The 22686-nt window shown below is 52.7% G+C and overlaps 1 protein-coding gene across 2 annotated transcripts in view; it reads left to right on the plus strand.

The window, feature by feature from the left end:
- BFSP1 (beaded filament structural protein 1) overlaps positions 1 to 21246 on the plus strand; it is a 37548-nt gene extending 16302 nt beyond the window's left edge. The window contains exons 1-8 of one of the 2 annotated variants that reach the window (XM_004598171.2): positions 882 to 1243; positions 3392 to 3452; positions 9821 to 9916; positions 12151 to 12243; positions 12941 to 13048; positions 16400 to 16620; positions 17531 to 17616; positions 20152 to 21246. In XM_004598171.2, the coding sequence (XP_004598228.2) occupies positions 882 to 1243; positions 3392 to 3452; positions 9821 to 9916; positions 12151 to 12243; positions 12941 to 13048; positions 16400 to 16620; positions 17531 to 17616; positions 20152 to 21110 (1986 nt within the window). In that variant the 3' untranslated portion in view covers positions 21111 to 21246. Of the gene's footprint in view, positions 1 to 881; positions 1244 to 3391; positions 3453 to 9820; positions 9917 to 12150; positions 12244 to 12940; positions 13049 to 16399; positions 16621 to 17530; positions 17617 to 20151 lie in introns of those variants that run through there. The other variant, XM_058679538.1, reaches the window with a different exon arrangement.
- The last annotated feature ends 1440 nt before the right edge of the window (positions 21247 to 22686 follow it).

Here is a 22686-nt window from a genome sequence, read left to right on the forward strand (position 1 = left end):
GACACTACTAATTCTTACTTTTTCTCCCAATAAAACAAACCTTTGGATGATGATGTTTAAAAAACAGAAACTATGACAAAATACTTCTATCGTGAGCACAGGTGTTGTTTTCTTTTCAACAACACAATTCACCTTTTAAATCTAATGGAGTCTAGCTATTAATAATGTAGATGTGTGTGTGTGTGTGTGTGTGTGTGTATTTAAAAGCTTGTCATTGCAATCCAACTGCTACTCCACAATGAAAATGAAAATGAACCCTCGCGGCAAGTCTCTAAGGAATAGTCAGCCACTGTGTTAGCACTTCAGGCTGTAAGGACTAGGCACAAGTCCCAGGAAGAAATAATCTGTAATGATTCTATTGTGCGACCTTCACTTTGCAGCCTCGGTAAAGATCCCTCTCCCAGGGTGGCCTCCTGTAAGTCCTGTTATTCTGAAAAGGAATTGCTGAACTAATTAGAACATCCAGGAGTGTGATTGAAAGGGAAGGTACAGAGCCACGGCCAGGATCAACCAAGTGCAAAGGGGTCGCCTTGGGCTGTCTTCACAGTTCCAGGGGGAGACAAAACCAAGGCCACGTCTCTCTTGTCCTGCTGCCACTCCAGTCAATCACAAAAGCCTCTGGCCTTCACGCTGCCCGGACAAAAGCCTCTTTGCCCACGTGCATTTCCCCCTCAACCCCACCCCAGGGGGCTGTATGGGACGCTAATCCTGCGCACAAAGCCGGTTGCTGCGCTTTTGTCTGGCCTCGCCAGGGCGCGGTGCGGAGCTCAGCGACTGACGGGCTCTGGAAGGTACCAGCGGCGCGCCGGGGCCCGCCCGGGTTTATTTAGCAGCCCTGGGCTCGGCGCGGGGCTCCTGGCCGAGCCGCCGTTCTCGTAACCATGTACCGGCGCAGCTACGTCTTCCAGACTCGCCAGGAGCAGTACGAGCGCGCTGACGAGGCGCCGGAGCGGCCGGCCGACGAGGCCCGGGGAGCGCCCTCCAGTCTGGCGGCGCTGCAGGGCCTGGGCGAGCGCGTGGCCGCCCACATCCAGCGGGCCCGAGCGCTCGAGCAGCGCCACGTCGCCCTGCGGCGGCAGCTGGACGCCTTCCAGCGTCTGGGCCAGCTGGCCGGTCCCGAGGATGCCCTCGCCCGCTACGTGGAGGGCAACCGCCAGCGCGCCCGGGACCTGGCAGCTGAGCGCAGCCGGCTGGAGCGTCAGGGCGCAGAGGCGCAGCGAGCGCTTGACGAGTTCCGCAACAAGTAAGCGGCGGCGGTGCGCGCGCGCGCGTATGTGCATGTGTGGAAACAGAATGGACATGGGTCCGGGTTGGCAGTGCAGCCTCGGTTCCCCTGGGCACAGATGAGCTCATTCTCGCCACGTGGCGCATTCCTTGACACCAGTTTCCATTCGGATGGCGCTTCAGAGTGTGCACAATGGAACATTTTTCAGCCTTCAAAAGGAAGAAAATTCTGGCGTGGGTCGTTTGGCTTAGTAGCTAAGGATTCTGGTTGGAGCATCCCCATTCCCTATCAGAGCTCTGCACCATATTCCAGCTTCTTGCCAGTGTGCACTCTGGGAGGCAGTAGGTGATGGATTAAGTAGTTGGGCCGTAATACCAGGAAAGAAAGCTGGATTGCCATTCCAGCTCCCAGCTTCAGCCTGACCCACCCTCCAGGCTGCAAGAATTTGGGAGTGCACAGCGGATGCGCTGTCTTTGCTTGTCTTTTGCCCCTCAAATAAATAAAAGTGATAGAAAATTTTTTCTAAGAAGGAATCCTGACATGGGCTACAGAGCAGATGAACTTTGAGAACCCGAAGCTAACTCAGAGAAGCCACTTGTGAACAGAACAGTGCTGTGTAATTCCTCTTGGGTCGGGTGGTCGGTGTCGTCGCAGCCGTGGAGACGCAGTAGGGTGGAGGTTGCTGGGGCGGAGCGGAAGGGTTAGTACATAGGGACCCAGGGTTTTAGTTTTGCAATAGCAAGAGCTGTGGGGATGAATGCTGATGATGGTGGCACAGTACATTTAACACCACAGACCTGTACACTCAAAATAACTGAGTGGGTAAATTTTATGCTTTGTATGTTTCACCACCGCCACTACTGGGGAAAAAGGAGGGGTAGTGGGGTAAGGGAGTGAGTGGGGAGGGCTTGGCTTGCCTGACATGGAAGTTTGTTTCTGTCTGGAAGGCAGAATTAAACAAACAGAGAGGGAGAAAGATCATCCTTGCCTGCTCCACTCCCTGGCTGGTCACCAGGGCTGGAACTGGGCTGGGCTGGTCCAGGACTCTAGCTGGCACCTTCGTGGGGTGCCAGTGCCGCAGGTGGCAGCTTTACGTGCTGTGCCACAGTACCAGCCCTTGGATAAGCAGTTATGTCAGTTATGTGACCCTGTATGATGTCTGAATCCCAGCAGGCTCTGCCTGGGCTTCAAGAAAACCACAGCCACGTTCTAGGCTGCGGATTGGAGGAAGAGAAACCTGGAGGAGCCCCCACTTCCCTGGAAGTGCCACAGACTGTTGCTTCCTTCCCATTGGTCAGGGCTTTGTCACATGGCACACATGGCTGCAAGGAAAGCTGGGAAATATAGTTTGCCTTATTGGCAACTGCGTGGTTGCCAAACATCTAGGGCTATACATTTTGGAAGACAAGAAGTGAAATGGGGTGGAGGGGGGCGGGGGGGCCACAGGGAGGCAGGGCTGGGGGAAGCTTACAGGCAGGGGTCATTTGGGAAGGGGAGGTCTTGCTGTGAATCATGTCTGGGGTCTCAAGTTACCTTGACACCTGTCATTTCTACAAGTCCAGGAAAGCATTGATTAAGAGAGAGAGAAAAAAAAAAAAAAAACCCGCACCTGCTTTTAGCATCTGCTTTATTCACCTTGTGTGTGTTTACATGGATGGGTGGGGGGTGGTGTGAAGGGTCCTTCCCGCTGCGTTCAGGAAGATCCTCGGGGCCCCCCAGGGGCACAGGGCTGGTTATTTCACCTGTATGTTAGTGTGGAGTCCCGCAGAAGCTAAGCCTGAGATGGGAATCTGAGGGCGAGTGGCTCTTATGAGGAGAACTAGGACAACTTGGCAGGGGAAGGCAGCTACTGAGTGCATAGTGAAGCTTGTTACCAGGTACCACTGTGGGCACTGGGAGCTCCACAGGCTGGGTTATCCAAGCAGAGGAGGGAGCCACTCTGTCCCCCGCATACACAGGGCAAGTTTTACCACTTGTTGCCTGCACCTTGGTGTGAGGAGGTGTGGCAGCAGTGTGCTGCCTGATGTCGCCTCAGCTACTGCTGCACTCTCCCTGAAGGAGAGGGCGTGGCGCTCTGGCTAGGCAGGGTTGAAGGCCGAGCGTGTGGTCCACATGTGGGGCGTCGCAGCAGCCGCCCGGCCTCTGATTTGTGTGTCCCCTTTGCAGGTATGAGAATGAGTGTGAGTGTCAGCTGCTGCTCAAAGAGATGCTTGAACGGCTTAACAAGGTGAGTTGGATACATTGGAGTGGGAGTGGCTCAGTCAGCGTTGGACCAAGGGCCAGAGCCCAGGTTTCACATGCCTCTTCTTCATGTTGTTTTGGGACTTTTGATTCTTTCCAATGAATGGTCCAGTCTTCACCCTCACATGCCTCTGTTCATCAGATAGAGTCTCATGAGAGAATCATTGGCCATGAAGTGTCCTGGTCATGTGGGGGTCACCAAGGCATGCTAGCCTGACCAGGATCAGTGCTGGCCAACCTTTCAGACAGCCTGATCCCAGACAGCTCAGTCAGCAGCAATGTAGCCATTGGCCGTGGTCGTCCGGACGCAGTCAGGGCTCCAAGATGGCTGCCCCAAGGGGAGGTCTCCAGAGAGCAGAGACAACATTATTTGCTTACAGGTTTGTTTGTGAGACAGAGAATTGGAGAGACAGAGGGAGAGAGAGAGATGTCTACCACTGCTCACTCTGCAAATGGCCACCATAGCCAGGGCTGGGTCAGGTGGAAGCCAGGAGCCAGGAACTCTGTCTGGGTTTCTCATGTGGGTTCCCAGGGCCTAAGCACTTGGGGTGTTCTCCACTGCAAACAGCGTACAACCTTATGCTTCTCATGTCATTTCGGGCACAGGTGTAGAGTGGCAGGACCCCTGCAGACTGGTTAGTGGAGGGTTACTGGTTAGAGCAGGTGAGCCCCTCAACCTCATGACAGTCGCTGACAGGATTCCTGCCCTTCAGGTCACCACTTGAGGCATCCAGATCAGCGTAGAGTATTTCTTGTTTGTTTGTTTTCTATCTGTGCAAGCTCTGTGTGGGGACTCTTCTATAAGGGCTAGCATTTAGGAAGTGAAACTTTGCTTAGTTGGTGTAGCCTGTGTTGGTGTAGGGGTGCTGGCTGTGGTTATGCAGTCAGTTGATATAAACAACGAGAGGCCTGGCCAGCTGGAAGGACCGGCGAGCCCTCTAGATGGAAGCACAGAGCCGGTGAGGAGGATGGGGCTTTGGGAAGCCAGGCTCGGTGCCGACCCTCAGCCAGTTGGAAGCTGGTGCTGGGAGCTGGGCCTTGCCAGTCTCTGACATCACCTGGCATGCCTGCCAATGTCTAGAGCTCATCCCACTCTTGTCTGCTTGTAGGTTTGTGGTGACGATCCCAGGCAGCCAGATGAGTCCCTGTTTTGTCCACAGGCCCCTGTCCTCAGGAATGTAGGAACAGAATCACCTTCACGCAGGTGCCAGTCCAGACTTTGCCCCAAACCCCCGCCCGGCCCTCCACATTGTGACGTTGGGAGTATCTGCTGTCTTGGCAAGCATGTCTTGCTTTGGACTGAGTTCTCAGGTTGTTACACAGAACCATCCTGGGCAATGCCCAAGAGAGAACAGGGCTCCTCTTAAATGACAGTGGAAGCCATGACCTTCTGCTGTTTCCCTCTTGTGACAAAAGCAATACATATTCTCAGTAGAAACACAGAGACAATGCAATGGAAAAGAAGGAGAATGTATCCCACCCAGCTGTGGCACTTCATGCCTGTTGTGATGTGGACTGTGAGCACTTGCAGGACCAGCCCCGGGAGAATATTATGCAGGCTTGGGGGAAAGGTGTTACAGAGATCTCAGTGAGGCTCGGCACAGGGCCTTGGTGTGATTGCTTCCTGGGTCCAGGGTAAGATGCTTCAGCCCACAGGTGAGCCCAAGTGAAAGTGAGCTGTAGAAGGAGAAGGGAAATAGCTCTTCCATCTGCTGGTTCACTCCCCAGACAGCTGCAACAGTTGGGGCTGCGGTTGGGACTGGGCCAAAGTCAGGAGTCTGGAATTTCATCAGAATCTCCCACCTGCATGCAGGGACCACGTGCTCAGGCTGTCTTGTACTGCCTTCCCAGGTGCATTAGCAGGGGTTGGATTGGAAGTGGAGCTGCTGGGATTTGAACCGGTGCCTCTGTGAGAAGCTGGCATTGAAGGTGGAAGCTTAACTGTCACGCCACAATACCCGACCCTACTACAGAGCACTTGAAATGACAAAACCCTGGCTTGGTTTCTTTGGAATGTGAACTGTGTGACCCTGGAATGGGAGGTGATGTGTGTAGGAACAGATTTTTAGGGTTGCACATTTTTTATGATGATCTGTCCTTTATAGCAGAGTATAACATTAAAAAAGCCCCTTTGTAAGCACATCAAAGTAGAATTGAGTCCTTAATAGAGCAGGTGACAGCAGGATATAGCAGAGGTCATAAGCACAGCTTGCATGTGGGGAGGTGGGGAGGTTCTTGCTGACTCATGGGAGCCTTGGACAGTTGCCTTCAGGGTTTTTTTTCGGGTGGGGGGCGCTATTCCCTAGAGATGACCTTGCCAACCTTTTCTCATAATCAGTGGGTAAAACCGCCCTTGGTAAGATGAAGTGACGTCATAGCCCCTTGCCCATCTGTGGCAGGTGAACATGGGAGTTGGGGGTTTTGAATCCATGGCTTATTCCTTTCTTTTTTTTTTTTTTTTTTTTTTTTAAAGATTTTATTATTATTGGAAAGCCGGATATACAGAGAGGAGGAGAGACAGAGAGGAAGATCTTCCATCCGATGTTTCACTCCCCAAGTGAGCCGCAACGGGCCGGTGTGCGCCGATCCGAAGCCGGGAACCTGGAACCTCTTCCGGGTCTCCCACGCGGGTGCAGTGTCCCAATGCATTGGGCCGTCCTCAACTGCTTTCCCAGGCCACAAGCAGGGAGCTGGATGGGAAGTGGAGCTGCCGGGATTAGAACCGGCGCCCATATGGGATCCCAGGGCGTTCAAGGCGAGGACTTTAGCCGCTAGGCCACGCCGCAGGGCCCCATGGCTTATTCCTTTCAACCTAAGCAGAGAATCTTTGTCAAAGAGGATCCTGAGCTGTTTTTTTTTTTTTTAATGTACTTAAAAAAATTATTATTTCATTTTATGACATAGTTTCATAGGCTCTGGGATTCCCCCAACCCCTAATCCTGAGTTCTTGATATCAGTGGTGTGTCCACATGCCCTGGTCCACCTGGTAGCTGCCCAGACACACGGAACACATAGATGACTTCCTGCTACTCTGTGGCTGTGCTAAGACGCACAAGAAGTACACAGTCCAGAAGTGCCAGCCCTGAACACCACAGGAGCCACCTTCAGCCACTGAGGGACAGCAGGTGGATAGGCTCACCCGCTGCCTCACCTGTCAGGGTGATGATTCAGTGTTCCCTTTAGTCTCTCAGTTGTCCACAATGGGGACCTGCTCACAAGTCCTCCTGTTGTCTTTGTATCTGCCCTGCGTTGCTTCCCCCTACCCTTCCCTGTGTTTGCTGGCTTCACTTCTGACATAATCACCTGCACCTTATCTTCTGAGCATTCTGTGCATCACGGGTTGGCCAGGTGACCACTGGACCTTCTTGTTCTCTGTCCTTGAGATTAAGAGATGAGAATGGATGGGGACTTCACCTCTAGTCTAGATTCTGGCTGGTGAGTCTGCTTATATGGGTTCAATAAGAATGCGACTCTTGGGTCAGTCTTCACGACCACTTGCTTTGGTCTTGCTGGCAGCTGGGGTTTGTCCGTTCCAGGGCATGGCCGTAGGAAGTCATTGACCCAGTCTTTGAATCGTGCTTCGAAAACAGCATGGTGTGTGTGAAAGTGCGGAGTGTGGCTGCTTTCACACAGCTGCCATGCATAGAGGCTTCCCACGGGTTTAAACCTCCAGGCTTGAGTTCCTGTCTTCTTAACAGCCAGAGATGCTAAAGCTGACCACTGTTTGCGGTGTATGTGGAAGCCAAAGCAATCCCCTCACCTACATGATAGCCAGATTCATTAGAATTTTTAGCCTTTGGACATGGTAAGAAATTGAGATGACACTGAAATATTCCAGTCTGACGACAGCTCATTGTCACTAAGCATGTATAGATGCAGTTATGGTCCCCAGGAACATGAGGGTTTGCTTTAAGCAGTAGACTTACAGGTTTCACTCTCCATTTTTTTTTTTCTTTGAAATCCTCAGAATTTTGAAAATGAAGGAAAAATGGTTATTAAAATGTAGCTAACCGGAAATCTTTTTAAGAAGATATTTAAAAATTTTTTTCTATTGGAAAGACAGCTACAGAGAGAGAAAAAGCGAGAGAGAGGAGAGACAGAGAGATTTTCCATTCATTGTTTCACTCTCCAAATGGCTGCAACTGCTGAAGCTGAGCCTGTCCAAAACCAGGAGCCAGGAGCTCCTGGGTCTCCCACATGGGTGGTGGGCCCAAGGACAGATGTAGGCTATCCTCCACAGCTTTCCCGGACCACCAGCAGGAAGCTGAATGGGAAGAGGAGCAGCTGAAGCTATAACTGGCACTTATATGCTATGCCTGTACCATAGTGGAGGCTTACCTTGCTACGTCATCACAGCAGCCCCCTAACTAGAAATCTTAATGAACTTGAATATCCTTTAGTAGTTGAGTTTTTAAGGGGTTCCAGATTTCCCTAAATAGGCTGGCCAGGCTGGTTTTCCAGGGTGTGTTGAATGCTAGTGATTTCTTTAATCTCTTTCTCAAAGTGGCTATAAACAGCTTAGATCAGCGTTTGTGACCCAACTTGTGCCTCTGTTACCTGGAGGGTGTGTGGGACCCAGATCCCTGGGTCCGAGCCCCGGGGATGCTGATCTGGTCTGTCTGGGGTCTGCCAGACTGCTGTGTGAATCTCAGGTCTGTTCCTGGGTGGTGTGGTCTGGAGCCCACTCGTTGACAACTGCTGGGTTACTTCTACAACTGACACAGCGTCAGGGCTGGGATGTTTTCTAATGAAACTGTTGACCCAGAATCACTTTGGTACAATCTAGATTCTTCTGCCATTGAAAGCTTTTGACAATTCAGCTGACAGCACGCAATACCTCATGAAAATACGAGCGTCCACACATTTTCTGAGTTCTAGAGCACACAAAAGAGAACAGGTCCAAAACAAATTCTCCACGACATACCAGCGGCCGCACATTTCAGCGGTGCTTAGTCATCCTCAAGGGCCGCTGGTCAGGTGATTGTCATCAGAGCCAGACAATGTGCTTTCGCAAGCATTTGGGCCATCTCTGTTTTGGGGACAAATCAATGACCAGCCTTCTATCACTGTGATGGACAGGAGCTTAAGAGGGAGATGGGGAGCAGTAGCAGATGACCTGAGGGATGGAATCAGGGGTCAGCCCCCAGCCCTTGACCAGTTCAGAGAAGCCCATTTTCTGGCAGACTCCCATTCTCGCATTTTCTTTTAGTGTCCATTAACTCACTGACCCACTGGGCTGTGTGGCTCAGCACCCCAACCTGCCAAGGTTGACTCTTGGTCTTGAGCTGTACTTGGCTAAGCCCTAAGGTTCCCTAGAGAAAGCTGCTGGGTGGATGGGGGTGCCTGTGTCCCCTTCTGTTCTTTACAAAGAGCATCTTGGCTTTGCTAGGTGCATTGGCTCTCATGGGATAGTTTGAAAGATGGCAGCTATCACTTAAAAGAAGTTGCCCTGATGGTCTTCTAGCTCTAAAGCCTTGAACATGTGCTCCCTTCAGAATCAACAATGCAGAGTCCCCAGGAACCTGCTCTCAGTCCTTCAGCTCTAGCAATGGTGGCTTAGTCATGGAGGGAGAGCTGTACTAGAAGTGGAGATGATTAGAACTTGCCAATCTGTCTTGTCCTTAGCCGAGTTCAGAGAGCTGGAGGGAAGGCAGAAAAACCTTTGGAGGGACTGACTCAAGCTCTTCATTCGGCTCTCCTTCTCCTTGGTCCCAGCTTTAACCAAGCCTCCGTCAGGCAGTATCCCCAACCCCAGGGGTGGACATCACTCCACGACAATCCACTGCCTCTAGGGTTTGTTTTTTTCCTATCATTGTGGTTCTGCTAAGGGGGTGATAGGCACGTGATCCAGGCTGTCCAATCCCAGCTGAGAATCCCCAGATTTCAGTCAACAAGCAGGTGGGAGACCTCTCTCTCTCCTCACTCCCCCTTCCACATACATAAATCTTTATGTTAAGACATACTTAGCCAGAACAAGAGAGAGAGAGAGAAAGAGAGAGAGAGAGAGAGAGAGAGAGAGAGAGAGAGAGAGAGAGAGAAAATCACTCATCTGCTTGTCCACTCCCCAAATGCCCGTGATGGCCTGGCCAGGACCAGGTTGAATCTGGGAGCAGGCAGCTCATTCTAGGACCTGCAGTGATCCAGCCACTTGTGCAATCGCTGTTGCCTTGCAGCAGCTGGAGCTGGGAAGGGGACCCTTGTTTTCTGATGTGGCACCTGGGCGTTTGGATTGCCAGGCCAAACGCCTGCCCCAGGATCTGTGTTTTCTGGAGCGCCCTCACCCTGGTCAACTTCAGGCCTCTGCGGCAGGGTCACCACAGCAGGTGCCTGGACTGTGATTCTCTGTCCTCACAGGAAGCCGATGACGCGTTGCTGCACAACCTGCGCCTTCAGATTGAGGCCCAGTTCCTGCAGGATGACATCACAGCAGCCAAGGACAGGTACAAGAAGGTAACCATGACCCCACTCCTGGAAAACCTGCCTGGGGCTTGTCAGAAGAGCCCAGGGCCACCTTGAGCCACGCTGGGCCTGGCGTGTTCAGAGGAGCAGGCACGGGTGGGCATGTTGGCGATGGAGGTGGGGGGGCTGTGTGTGTCTCAGTGTGGGGCGTCTGTGCATCATGTCTCCAGTTTACAACGTGACTTTGTTGGACACTGTCCTGCTTAAGCCTGTGCTTACGTAGTGCTCTCCAACTGCAGAAATAATAAAGAAAGAAAGGGTGGAGTTGTAGTTCGTGGAAGGAATGTAGTCATTCAAGTGTTTCTCTTCCTGCCACGCCCTGATCACCACAGCACCACTTTCTAACAGTCTTCACTTTGGAGGGGGAGGGGTTCCTGCCCCCTCTCCTTCCCCCGACCCCCATGGCTGAGGGACCTCATCTCTGTGAACTGCAGGGCTGGGTTCGCCTACCCAGCTGTGTGGGTTGGCCAGTGGGGCAGCTCTGCAGCGCCCGCAGACTGGGACCACGGTCCTCAGCCTTGGTGAGCCCTGACCCTCCCACTGTGCTTATTTACCACCTGGGCACTTTGTCCAAGCAGCCCGAGGCTGCTGTGTCCGATAGGGCTGTGTGGATGATCTGCTGCCCCCATGAGCAGGTGGGAGTTGATGTCACACATACCCCAGCTCCCTCTCGCCTGCATGGCGGCTTCTGCTTCTGCTCCGGGACCCACAGAACCCCTTGCGGATGGAGCCTTAGGTGCCCCAGTGGTGACTCGCTGATAACCCACCCCTCACTGCTGACTTTCTCCCATCTCCCTCCACAGTCCAGCTTCCTGGTGTCACTGCCCAGAGCAGGTGGTATCACTCTGAGCCTGCCGTCAGAACCTGCTTCTGGGGGAACCCACACTAAGGCATGGTGGTGCAGGTGCATCCAAGCCTGGCCTGTGCTGGGCAAACCTGCGATTCTGCATCAAGGCCATGAGAGGCCTGCCTGTTGCTCTGTGTGCTAGCACTCTCACTCCTGACACGTGACCCCCCTTCCTCTTGCCTTCCCTGCTTCCTGCTTCTGGACTCGCTGGACTCTCCTCCTAGGAGCAGGGCCTGGGGTGTGGTTCTAGTCCAGGACTTTTATTCCTCTGACAGAGAAGGTGGAGAGAGAGATAGAGAGATGAAAGCTTGAGTGATTGGTGTTTGAGTGGAGGACTCGGGGAGCAGCAAGCAGGGGACTGTGGGTTCCCCTCCCCCTGCCAACCCTGACTGCCACTCTCAGGGGAGCTGGGAGTGTGGGTGTGACTGTCATTGTGGCCTGCGGGTTGGCCTTTCCTATCTTTCATTCAGGGTGTCATTTGGCTGAGGTAGCTCTTGGGAGAAGGCCTCATCTAATCCACAGAGCTGGAGACAGGAGTGCTGCCCACCAAGGGACCAGGTGTCCCTGCAGAGGGCTTACTCTGCTTTATGGATGAATTTGCATTTCAGGAGAGTTAAAAAAAAAAGAAGCTTATTTATTTGAAAAAGTTACAGAGAGAGAAGGAGAGAGATATCTTCCATCTGCTGGGTCACTCCCCAGATGATTGCAATGGCCAGGGGTGGGCCAGGCTGAACCCAGGAGCCATGAACTTCTTCCAGGTCTCCCACATGAATGCAGGGGCCCAAGCACCTGGGCCATCCTCCAATACTTTTCCTAGGCCATTATCAGGGAGCTGTATTAGAAATGGAGCAGCGGGGACACAAACTGGTGCCCATATGAGATGCTGGTATGGCAGCTAGCAGCTTTACCCATGTGCTACAGTGCCAGCCCTCTCAGGAAGTTTTCATGGCTAGCCTGTGGCCACACGTATTCAGTCGGTCCTTTAGCCCAGGCCTGGCTGACTGAAGCCCTGTGCTGATGTCCGACAGGGTTCTGGGTGCTCCTGGGTCCCTGACAGCTCCGTGTTTCTCCTGGGCCTCTGCCATCCAGGGCTCTGTGAGGACAACAGGCAGGTGATGGGAGACGGGCAGGTAAACCCAGCCACCATGTACCCTTCAGTCCCTTTCCCATGGGAATGCAAGGAGGTGTGCAGTCAGTGGCAGTGACGGGTCCAGGGGTGGGCTGGCCCATCACTGTTTTCTTGGCCCTGACTTAATCCCAGTCTGTCCCGTTTTTGTTGGGAGAACATGGAGGAGGATCCCCTCCTGGGTGCACCTGTTGCTACAGCAGAAACCTGGGCAGCTCAACAGGTACTGCGAAAGTTCTGCTCTCCCCACAGAATCTTCTGGAAATTCAGGCCTATGTCAGCATCCTGCATCAGATCATGCAGACGGCTCCTCAGGTGCCCACCGGTGAAGGTGGGATGAAAGAGGTAAGGATGGAGCCTTGGCCACTGCGGGAAGCAGCTGAGGCCCACAGTCCTGGCCTTGGAGCCCTGGACAGACCCGGGGTGGGCTGACTTGGGCTCCCACACTGCACGCGGCTCTGTAGCTGACTCCTGTTGCTGTGACACATGATGACATAGCGACATTCGGCGACCCTCACTCTCCCTGGCCATTGGCTTAGGTATCTTCTTTCCAGAGTCATGAAATGACTTCAGGGCAAAAGGGGGGAGGAGGGTACTCAACATCCTCAACATGGCAGAGAGGGGAAGCCACCCCTGCCCCACCCTGTCCTCACAGTGCCACTGCCCATGTCCTTACCTGGGTAGTGTGCTAGAATGACTTCGATGGTAGTGGGGTGGGGAGTGTTACCAACAGACATTTATGTCTCACAGTTCTGGCCGCTGGAGGCCAGGGGCAGGGTGCCCAGGGTGGCTCCCCAGACCTGCCTTCTCAAGGTGACCAGCAGGAAGAAGTCTGGGGTCTCTACTTTCCTCTGTCACAGGCCCCACCCTCCTGGCCTGGACAGCATGCATCAGCCCCGAGGGTCCTGCCTCCTTCCCCACCACCTTTGGGCGGGGAGGTTGGGGCTTCTACATGTGGTATGGAGGAAGCAGGGACACAGAGGGCAGGCTACCTTCGCCCTTTGCTCTTTGTGATTCTCCCATGAGTGTCTTCCCTGTGAAGGAGAGGCTCCTGACGGAACGGGAGGTGTCGGCCCTGCGCAGTCAGCTGGAGGAGGCCCAGGAGGCACTGTCCCACCTGCAGGCACAGAGGGCGGAGCTGCAGGCCCAGGTATGCCTCTGCCAGGCGTCCACACCATGCGTATGAATCAGGGCTCATGCTGTGCGTGTGGATAAGGGTTTCCCACAGCTCTCTGGACACACACGAGTGCCCAGCACTGCAGGGCAGAACACCGTGTTCCCGGTAGGTTGTCAAGGCCCCTGGCATAGTCTGGACCCTGAGGGGTGTCCCAGGATGCATGTATGACTCTGCGTGCCTAAACTGGAAGGATCTGCAGGGTGAAGGCAGTGGAGAACAGGGGTCATGTGAGTTCCCAGCCCCTCTTGGCTCCCAAAAGTTACACTCCTCCCCGGAAGGTGATGGCTACCTTGCTGTGTCTTGCCCGGGTGATACTTAGTATCAAAACCAGACCCATGTGGAAATTTTTATCCTGTGCTTCCTCTTGGTAACATTTTTGGATCTAGGTTATAAATGTGGAAGGGACAGCTGCAGGGAGTGGTCTGCTTCCGGTTAGAAGTGTATCCTCATGCAGCTCACATTCCCAGGCCCCGTCTCTCTTCAGGCAATGCCATCTTGGCAGGCTTGGCAGAACCGCTGAGCCTGTGGTTGCAGCTTTCCTTGCTAACGAGCGCCAAGGATTGTGGCCCTTGGTGCCAACAGTTCTTCCTCTCTCGCCGGCCATTCTGACCTCATCTGGGACTTGTTGGAAATGCACGAAGGCAAGTTCATGGGCACATCCCAGACCAGCTGAAGCAGGAACTCTGGAACGGAGCCTACAGTGCTATTGTAACCAAGCCCTTGGGGGTATGTGGAGGGGTTCTGTGCAGGTCCAGTCTGGAGAGACCCCTACTATGAGACTGGCCAAGCAGCACCTGCAATTATAGCTGTCAGTGTCTGAGATGGGGGGACCTCTCTTTCAAGTAAACGCCACACAGCCATCTAGCACCCCTGGAGATGGCGCTCCTAACAGATAGGACAGGGGACTACAGCTGTTCTCTGTGAACTCCTTAGTGACAAAAATCGTTCTCTTGAAAGGCACCGTGCACCATCTAGTGGTGCGATTTGGTAAGACAATGAAGTATCCTTGGATTTCTTGTTTACACCGTCCTTGTTAAAAAAAAGTATTTATTTTTTATTTGAAAGGAAGATTTTACAGAGAGAGGAAAAGACAGAAACCCTTCATCTGCTGGTTCATTCTCCAAATGGCCACAATGACAGGAGCTGAGCTAATCTGAAGCCAGGAGCTTCTTCTGGGTCTTCCACTTGGGTGCAGGGGTCCAAGGACTTGAGTCATCTTCCACTGCTTTCCCAGGCCACAAGCAGGGAGCTGGGTTGGAAGTGGAGCATCTGGGACCAGAACCCATATGGAATGCTGGTGCTGCAAGGCAGAGGATTAGACTGTTGATCCACTGCACCTACCCAGTTTATATAATTTTATTTTAAAAATTTAGTTGTGGGAAAGAGAGATAATAGAGAGAGCATGCTTGCATCCACTGGTTCCCTACTCAAATGCCTGCAACAGAACCGAAGCTGGAAGCCGGGAACTTAATCCAGGTCTCCCACGTGGGTGGCAGGAGCCCTGTGAGGCTAGATGCTCGATTTCCCCAAATGCCCCAATTTCTTAAAAAAAAAAAAATTTAACGACCTTGGGTGTGTGGGGTGCCAGAAGGGTGAGGCTGGAACTGAGCCACCCCTCTGGGTGGGGTTCCTTGTCCTGTCTCAGCCACACATGATGAGATTTCCTAGTTGTCTTCTCCCACTGTGTGGCCATGCTCGGCTCTCCACACTTTGTTTGCTGAGTGGAAACATGCCAGGAGGGGGTCCACATGGGGGATCCACCCGGCTGTCTGGGCCTGTAGGGGGAGCAGCCGCTGGGGCTTGCCTGTTGCTGTGGGGCAGTGGGAGATGAACAAGTGACAGAACGTGTGTATCTGCTCCTGTGTCCACAGCCATGGGGAGGAGGCCGAGAAGCAGGGAAGCCTGTAGTTTTGGGAACATCTGACACCCCAGTGAGGCTTGGCTTGGCTCCTGTTGTGGTATTCATCAGCTGTTTCACCCGAATGACTCAGTTTCTTCATCTGTCAAGTGGGACTATTAACAGTCTCTCCTCTGTGTGGGTGTGAGGTTGACCAGTTGCCCCAGATGGGAGCTCAGTCCCAAGTTTGAACCCTGTAGTTTGATGAGAACCTGGAAGCAAATAGCAACAACAGTCTCCCCAGACACGGTTTTTCTTTTATTCTTTATGATGGAACATTTCAAACATAGGGGAAAGTAGGGGCATGGTCTCATGAGCCATGGGAACACTCCACTCCCAGCTCCAACACTGAGCCCTTCTTGGGTTCCAGGCACTGTGCCTTCATGGAGTTCTGAAACACTCCCTGTTTCTCGGGAGCATTTCCTGAACACGGGCACGCTCTGTGACATTGCAGGTGATTGACTTTGTGTTTTTTTTTTTTTCTCCCTTGGGAGGAACAGAAACTTGATGAGAGCAGCTGAAGCTGAAAGGGCACTGGTTTAGTTTCTTTTGAAATCATTTTAGATTTCTGAGAAGTTAGCAAAAATAACCCAGGGCTTTCCCGTCCCTGCGTGCTGCAGCTGACTTACCCGGACATGAGCATCCTGGTGCTCACAGGCTGGAGGCTGCGGGGCAGGGGTTTTGGGGGGTAGTTTTCCAGCATGCCCTGCTGTCATTGATGATTAGGGACTGTCCTTCTGACCACCCCCCCCTAAGCTTTGTCCTTGTCCAGGATCCAGCTGGCGCTGTAAGTGTCCCCATCGGGACCACCCTCTGAGTTTCTCCTTTCATGATCCAACTGCTTTTCTGGAAGATTCCAGGCCAGTTATTTGGGAGCTCACCCCTCTTGCTGCTTTCTGAGGTTTGGGTTGAGGTTGTGCATTTGGGGTAAGACTCTCACAAGAGTCCAGTGTCAACAGGTGGAAACAGGCTGTTATGTTACTGGGCTGCCCTTAGATGGATCTGAATTGCATTTTCCATGGATCTTTTGAAGTGTCCTTGGTCAGTTCTTCCTCCCTCCCTCCCTCCCTCCCTTCTTTTCTCTCTCTCGCTCCCTCTCTTTCTCTACTGTCTATCAGATCTCTGCTAAATCATTAAAATAGGAAGAATGATGTAATTTGTGTGAATTCCATGCATAAACCCATGAAGGGTTGTTTTCTCTTGATTTTCTGGGCATGTCACCTGTAAACTGCTTTGGAGAGCAGGTCGATCCCAGAGCCAGGTGGATACTTGGACAGCGATGTGGGCGTTCAGGGTCTCCATTCTGCTTGGGCTTAAGAATCACAAGGGGACCTGCAGCCGGTCTCTTGCTGGCTGAGGCCCAAGGCCAGCGCTGGCTGGGAGTCCGGGCTGGGTTTCCGCATGCGCAGTATGTCTCTGCCCCGCAGACCTCCACCCTGGAACAAGCCATCAAGAACGCCCACGAGTGCTACGAGGACGAGATTCAGCTGTACAACGAGCAGATCGAAACCCTGCGCAAGGAGATCGAAGAGACGGAGCGCAACCTCGAGAAGTCAACCTATGATTGCCGGCAGCTGGCCGTCGCCCAGCAGACGCTGAAGAACGAGCTGGAGCGGTACCATCGCATCATTGAGATTGAAGGCAACAGGTGTGCAGACACAGAGAGCTGGGAAAGAAACACAACTTCCCCCCTGACCTTGGGGAGCTTGAATGTCAGTGGGGGAGACAGATTGATGAGTGAGTTTTCTGTGAGGTGTGACAGGTGCCGTGGAGAAAGTGACGGAGGGAGATGAGGAGGGCTGGGGATGCTGGAAGTTTGGTAAGAAAGAGGCATCTGGGAAGATTGCTCCCCTCCCCGCTCCAGGCTTCTGGGTTCCCAAGTGTCCCAGCAGGTGGGGGGTGACCTGGAGTATTCAGGGTGAGGTTGCAGGTGCAGAGATACTGCTGGTGGCTGCCCTGCTTGCCTTAAATCCTTCAGCCTGGATTGGCCAGCCTTATGTTGTTTTCCAGCATGTAAGTGTACATCTGCTAGAAATTGTATGTAGGTGTGGGCTTTGGCTTGGGGCACCAGAATTACTGAACGCTTGCCAGGCCAGTCTTGACCACTGAGAAGTCTCTCAAAAGTTCCCCTGGCATGGATGTTGAGCATTGTAGCTTGGATGCTGGAAGACTATCTGCCACCCTGTTGTAGGGCCTGGCTTCAGTTTCCAGCTGCAGCCCTTGACTGCAGCTAACTTCCAGTGCTGGTCTGACCCTGGGAAGCTCAGATTGCTGGGTTGCTGTTCAGAGTTCTGGGCTCCCAGCTTCCCTTCCCTGGTCCAGCGCTGGCTGTGGTGGGCATGTAGGGGATGAAGCAGCAGGTGGGAGCTGTACCCTTTTCTCTGCTTCTCAAATAAAGAAAACGATTCTTGAAAAATCACATGCCATTTACCAAGCAGTTGGATCTGGAGGAAGCTGTGTTCGCTTTTGTTCCACGTTAGAGTATCTCTTGTTCCTAGCCATTTAATTGACTTGAGGAATTCCAATGGTGTCATTTTCTTTCTGGTTCTTCCTGCCAGGTTGAGCTCCGCCTTCATAGAGACTCCTATGGCCCTGTTCACACCTAGCCAGGGACCCTCTCTCAGCCTGGGTTCTGGTGGGAAAGGTAACAGTCCCCAGCCCTGCCCTCTGTATGCTCCTCCCTCCCTTCCTTCTTCCTTCTCCTCCAACCCTCCTTCCCTCTTCCCTTCCTCCCTGCCTTCAACCTTCCCTCTCTCTTCTCCCCTTCCCTTCTCCCACTCCGTCCCCACCTTGTCCCCCTTCTTCTTCCTGACTTGGTCGTTCATGTTCCCTTCCAGGTCGACTGGAAATGCAATTCGACTGGAATGTTCTTATGTGAGGGGGTTTTCTCCTTTTGCTCTTCAGCACATGCCCTTGGATGCTAAATACCCGAGTCAAAGCACACATAAAGGAGAACATTGTGAACTGGGGGATGTAGACCCCTCGGGTACTCCCTCCCTGGGTAGGGGGCGCACTGAGGGAAATTATAACACAGACTCACTTCTTGTTTCTTCATTTGGCTTGAAGTAAATATTGATTTCGAGGAGGGTGTCTCACAATGTTAAGGAAGAAATGGAAAGAAGTCTATTTTGGTGCAAAAATATTTTGATCTCCATGCAGTCTTTTTGCCGGAATCCAGCTCCATCCGAGTTCGGAACTCGAGAAGGGTGCGTGGAGTAGGCGTAGAAAAGGAAATAAATGGACCACTACAATCTCATGATCATAATGGACAAATGCAAGAAAGCTGCCCCCTTTATACAGAAACCCTCACGAGCTCTGGCACAGACTTCTTTTTTTTTTTAAAGATTTATTTATTTTTATTACAAAGTCAGATACACAGAGAGGAGAGACAGAGAGGAAGATCTTCCATTCCATGATTCACTCCCCAAGTGAGCACAATGGTCGGTGCTGCGCCGATCCAAAGCCAGGAACCAGGAACCTCTTCCGGGTCTCCCACACGGGTGCAGGGTCCTAAATCTTTGGGCCGTCCTCGACTGCTTTCCCAGGCCACAAGCAGGGAGCTGGATGGGAAGTGGAGCTGCCGGGATTAGAACCGACGCCCATATGGGATCCCGGGGCTTTCAAGGCGAGGACTTTAGCCTCTAGGCTACGCCGCCGGGCCCTGGCACAGACTTTTCACGCTGGGGGTCACGTGGGTGTTTCCAAGAATAATTCTGCCCTTTGTTTCACTTTAAAGCTCTCAGTAGAAGTTCTCAATAGATGGTGCACATCAATCAGTAACACATTCCTACTATAATCCTCATTCTACAACTTAATCTTGGATCAGTTAAGGGAGGAAATGCATCACAAGGAAAAGTAGAACCTAAAGATCAAGGAAAGCATGAAACCCTAAACATAGATCCCTTGATTAGCATAAGGTCCATGTGGACAGACAAGACAGCAGGAATAATAAAAGGCCCTTTTGCAAGACGTTATTAGCTACATTAACCTCCAAGTCACACTGATAGTAAAAAACCAACTCCACTGCAACAAACAATGCCTGAATGGATTAGAATTCTTCCGCAGGGTCCGATGTCCCTGCGAAGGAAGGTGGAGCTGCGTTCAGGTGGTTATAGAGACATCTGCCAGGCCCTGCCATGCAGCGGGAAATTTCTTGCAACCCTGCCTGCAATGGAACAATACTCTTCACACCTTCGTGTCCCCCACATCCACTGCATGGACCCCAGCATCTTTTGAAAAATATTTATTTGCTTTTTTACTGGAAAGGCAGATTGACAGAGAGGACAAGAGACGGAAAGATCTTTCAACCTCTGGCTCACTCCCAAGTGGCTGCAATGGCCAGAGCTGAGCTGATCCAAAGCTAGGAGCCAGGAGCTTCTTCTGGGTCTCCCATGTGGGTATAGGGTCCCAGGGCTTTGGGCCATTCTCTGCTGCTTTCCCAGGCCACAAGGATGGAGTTACAAGGGAAGTAGAGTAGGGAATATGAACTGGTGCCCACATGGGATCCCAGCGCATGTAAGGCGAAGATTTAGCCACTAGGTTATGTAACTGGGTTCGCCATGCATTTATATTTCATTTTATCATTTCCACAAACTTGTGTGTATGTGTGATCCATCTACTCCCACCTATACATTCATGCACCTGTCCTTCCTTTCATCCAAAAGGCAGGGTGACAAGGAGAGAGGAAGGGACAGGGAGAAAACCTACTTACTTGCTCACTTCTCAATGGCCACCAACAGCAAAGCTGGGAACCAGGAACCCCATCCTGGTCTCCTACATGGCTGCAGGAGTCTGAGCCCTTGGGCCACAATCTGTTGTTTTCGTAGGCACATCAGCAGAAAAAGATTGGGAGAAGGGAGAATGGAGAGCAAAGAAACTTTCCAAATGCTTGCAACAGCCAGGGCTGGCCCAGACCAGGCCAAAGTCAGGGCTCGCGAGCTCAGTCTGTCTCCTATGGGTGTGGCAGGGACCCAGCTGCTGCTTCTTAGGGTGTACCTGGTTAGAAAGTTGGGATCCAGAGGGACCCAGGACCTCTGATAGGGGAACAAGGGACCCTGAGCAATGTCTTAGCTGCTGCCCCAATGCCTTATCTTTTTATTCCATCCCCCCCCTTGTTTTGATGTCACCTCCGTATCATTGACTTACTGCCTCTGTTTCTCTGTGTATTTGTGTATTTTAGACCTTACCAGGGCTGTGCAGGATATAACAACGGCTAAACCCAGACAAAAAGGCCTCCCCAAGAGTGTTCCGAGGAGAAAGGAGATCCTGGCCCAAGATAAAGGTGACAGACCCCAGGAGGATGTGCCCCCCAAAGACCCGGAAAACACCATGGTGGTGCAGGGGGCACTTACAGACAAGGAGGAGCCTAGACCTGAGCTAGGGGCTGGGGTGGCAAGTCGACCAAGGCAGGAAGTGATCCCAGAGGATGTGCCGGATGGGGGCCAGATAAGCAAAGCCTTTGGGAAACTCTGCAAGATGTTCAAGGAGCAAGCGCATAGTCCCCAGGAGCCTGAGCCCCCTGCCGACCTCTTCACCAAGGGGCGGCACGTGCTGGTCACTGGCGATGCCAGTCACGTGGACCCCGGCTTCTGCCCCTCCTCCATCCCAGCCAAGGGTGGGGTGGTGGTCTCCATCGTAGATGATGCCAAGCCTCTCGATGACCATGGGGAACCCTCTCCTGAACAGCCCGAGCCCCCTCAGGAGAACGGCCAGGAAGAGCCCCAGGAGGGAGAAGGGGGATCCCTGAGCAGCCAGAAGTCCACAGACAAGGAGAGCGAGGGAATTAGCCAAGACCCCAAGGGTCCCGGGGAGAAAGAAGACAGCCAAAAGGAGGAAGACAAGGAGCCCAAGAGACCGTGCGCTGGGCCAGGGGGGCCAGCTGCCCCGCAGGCTGAGAAGCCCGGGCCAGGTCGGGATGCATCACCAGGGCGTGGGCATGGGCAGGGGACGAGGGGTGGCAGCCTGCCGGACAAAGGCTGCCCCAGGGCTCTGGCGTACAAGAAGGTGGAAGTGGTAGAATCCATTGAGAAGATTTGCACGGAGAGCATCGAGACCTACGAGGAGACGGCCGTGATCGTGGAGACCGTGGTTGGGAAGACGAAGGCCAACAAGATGAAGCCTGGGGAGAAGGGATCTTAACCCAGCCGGGCTCCCTGGGTGGGGCATGCAGCTTCCTGCCTGGGCTTTGGTAGTTTAGGACATGTGCTACAAGAGTAAGGGTGCCCACTTGCGTGACATGGTGACATCAACATTAACCCCTCTGGCCTTGCCATTAAAGCGTTTTCTTTGCTTGCACCTCCCTTGCCTGGTCAATAGCCGCCTTGGGGTTGTAGGCGGGTAAGCTCTGGATGCTCAGTTCAGCGGCCCCTGCAGCCAACCTTGCTTGGCGAAGAAGCCCCCTCGGCCCTGGGCTCAGCCCGCAGGCAGTTGCTTAGATACTTAGGCGGGATCTGGATTCCACACAGCAACATGCTTAGGGATTGGTGATCCTGGTACTTCATCCTCCCCTCTTAAAAAAACAGGTGTGCTGGCGCGAGTGATTCTTCCGTTAGAGATAAGGCGGCTACAAGTGTAGGGTTTAGTGTGGGTTCCTTCAGAAGCTGAGGCCGAAACAAGTGTTTGAACACAGGAAGTTTTCGTTGGCACCTGTTTGTGAGAGAGACCCCACTCACAATCCCTAGGCCTGAATTCCACCGAGGAGCTGTTGCTGCTGCTGGTGGAGGGGGCAGTGGGGGCGCTCTAAGTGTGTTGACTCACAGGCCCAGATGCAAGGGTGTTGCTGTTTGGAGGTTGTTACCAGACAAATTTGGTGGGTTCTTTCCTCCACTTAATACAGAAATGAAAAGCCAGGAACCGGTTACAGAGAATTTGTGAAGGGACCAGGTGGGCAGGGAAACAGGGAGGGGGAAACACCTCCTGAGAGAAAGCCAAGAAAGCCTGGAGGTGCGGTGCCTCTGGAAAGGAGAGAGAGACATTGAAGGGGTCTTTGAAAGGGTCTGGGGTTTTAAACCTTCTCTGATCTCTCTTTGTTGGGCAGGAACCAACAGCTAAGAGGTTCCGCATTGGTGGTCTCTTAACCAGTTAGGAAATGGGTGGGCCATGCTTGTGCCTCCCACCTGAAGGTGTGACCAGAATTTCAGCAGGCTTGGACTCTCTCAGAGGTCAGACGCGGAAGAACACAGCAGCAAGGAGGGCCAAGAGCATGGAGCCAGGGCACAGGCACGTCGCTACGTTAGTTTCTTGCTCAGAAGTCAGTGACGGAGTCCCGCAGGTGGAGCATGCGCTGTGTGCCACCTGACTACTAGGCTGGTAAAGGGAGGTTTTCCCAGATTTATTGAGGGTCTGAATGACTGGGGTCTATCCCTATCCTAGGGGAATGTGACCATGCCACACCCAAAAAGCCAGAAATTACTCCCACCCGGTCTTCACCAAAACTGCAGGTGCACTTAAGCATCTAATTTTTTTTCTACTAGCTGTCCAAAAGTAACTCCATTTATACTAATTAAGACAATTTCTCCCTATGTGGATTGTCTCAAATACACAGTTAAGGGCTTTGACGCAATGTGCTTAAGTGGATCACTCAGCCCCTGCAAAGCATCTGGCAGGTGCATGTTATCAAAGAAAAACCAACAGCCACGCCATTAACCCTTTGTTATGTCTTGGTAATGAATGACAGGAGCATAACTGGAGTCACCGTTCCATTCTGTTTAAAGCT

The sequence above is a fragment of the Ochotona princeps genome, chromosome 22 (genome assembly GCF_030435755.1).
Source record: "Ochotona princeps isolate mOchPri1 chromosome 22, mOchPri1.hap1, whole genome shotgun sequence".
NCBI lineage: Eukaryota > Metazoa > Chordata > Mammalia > Lagomorpha > Ochotonidae > Ochotona > Ochotona princeps.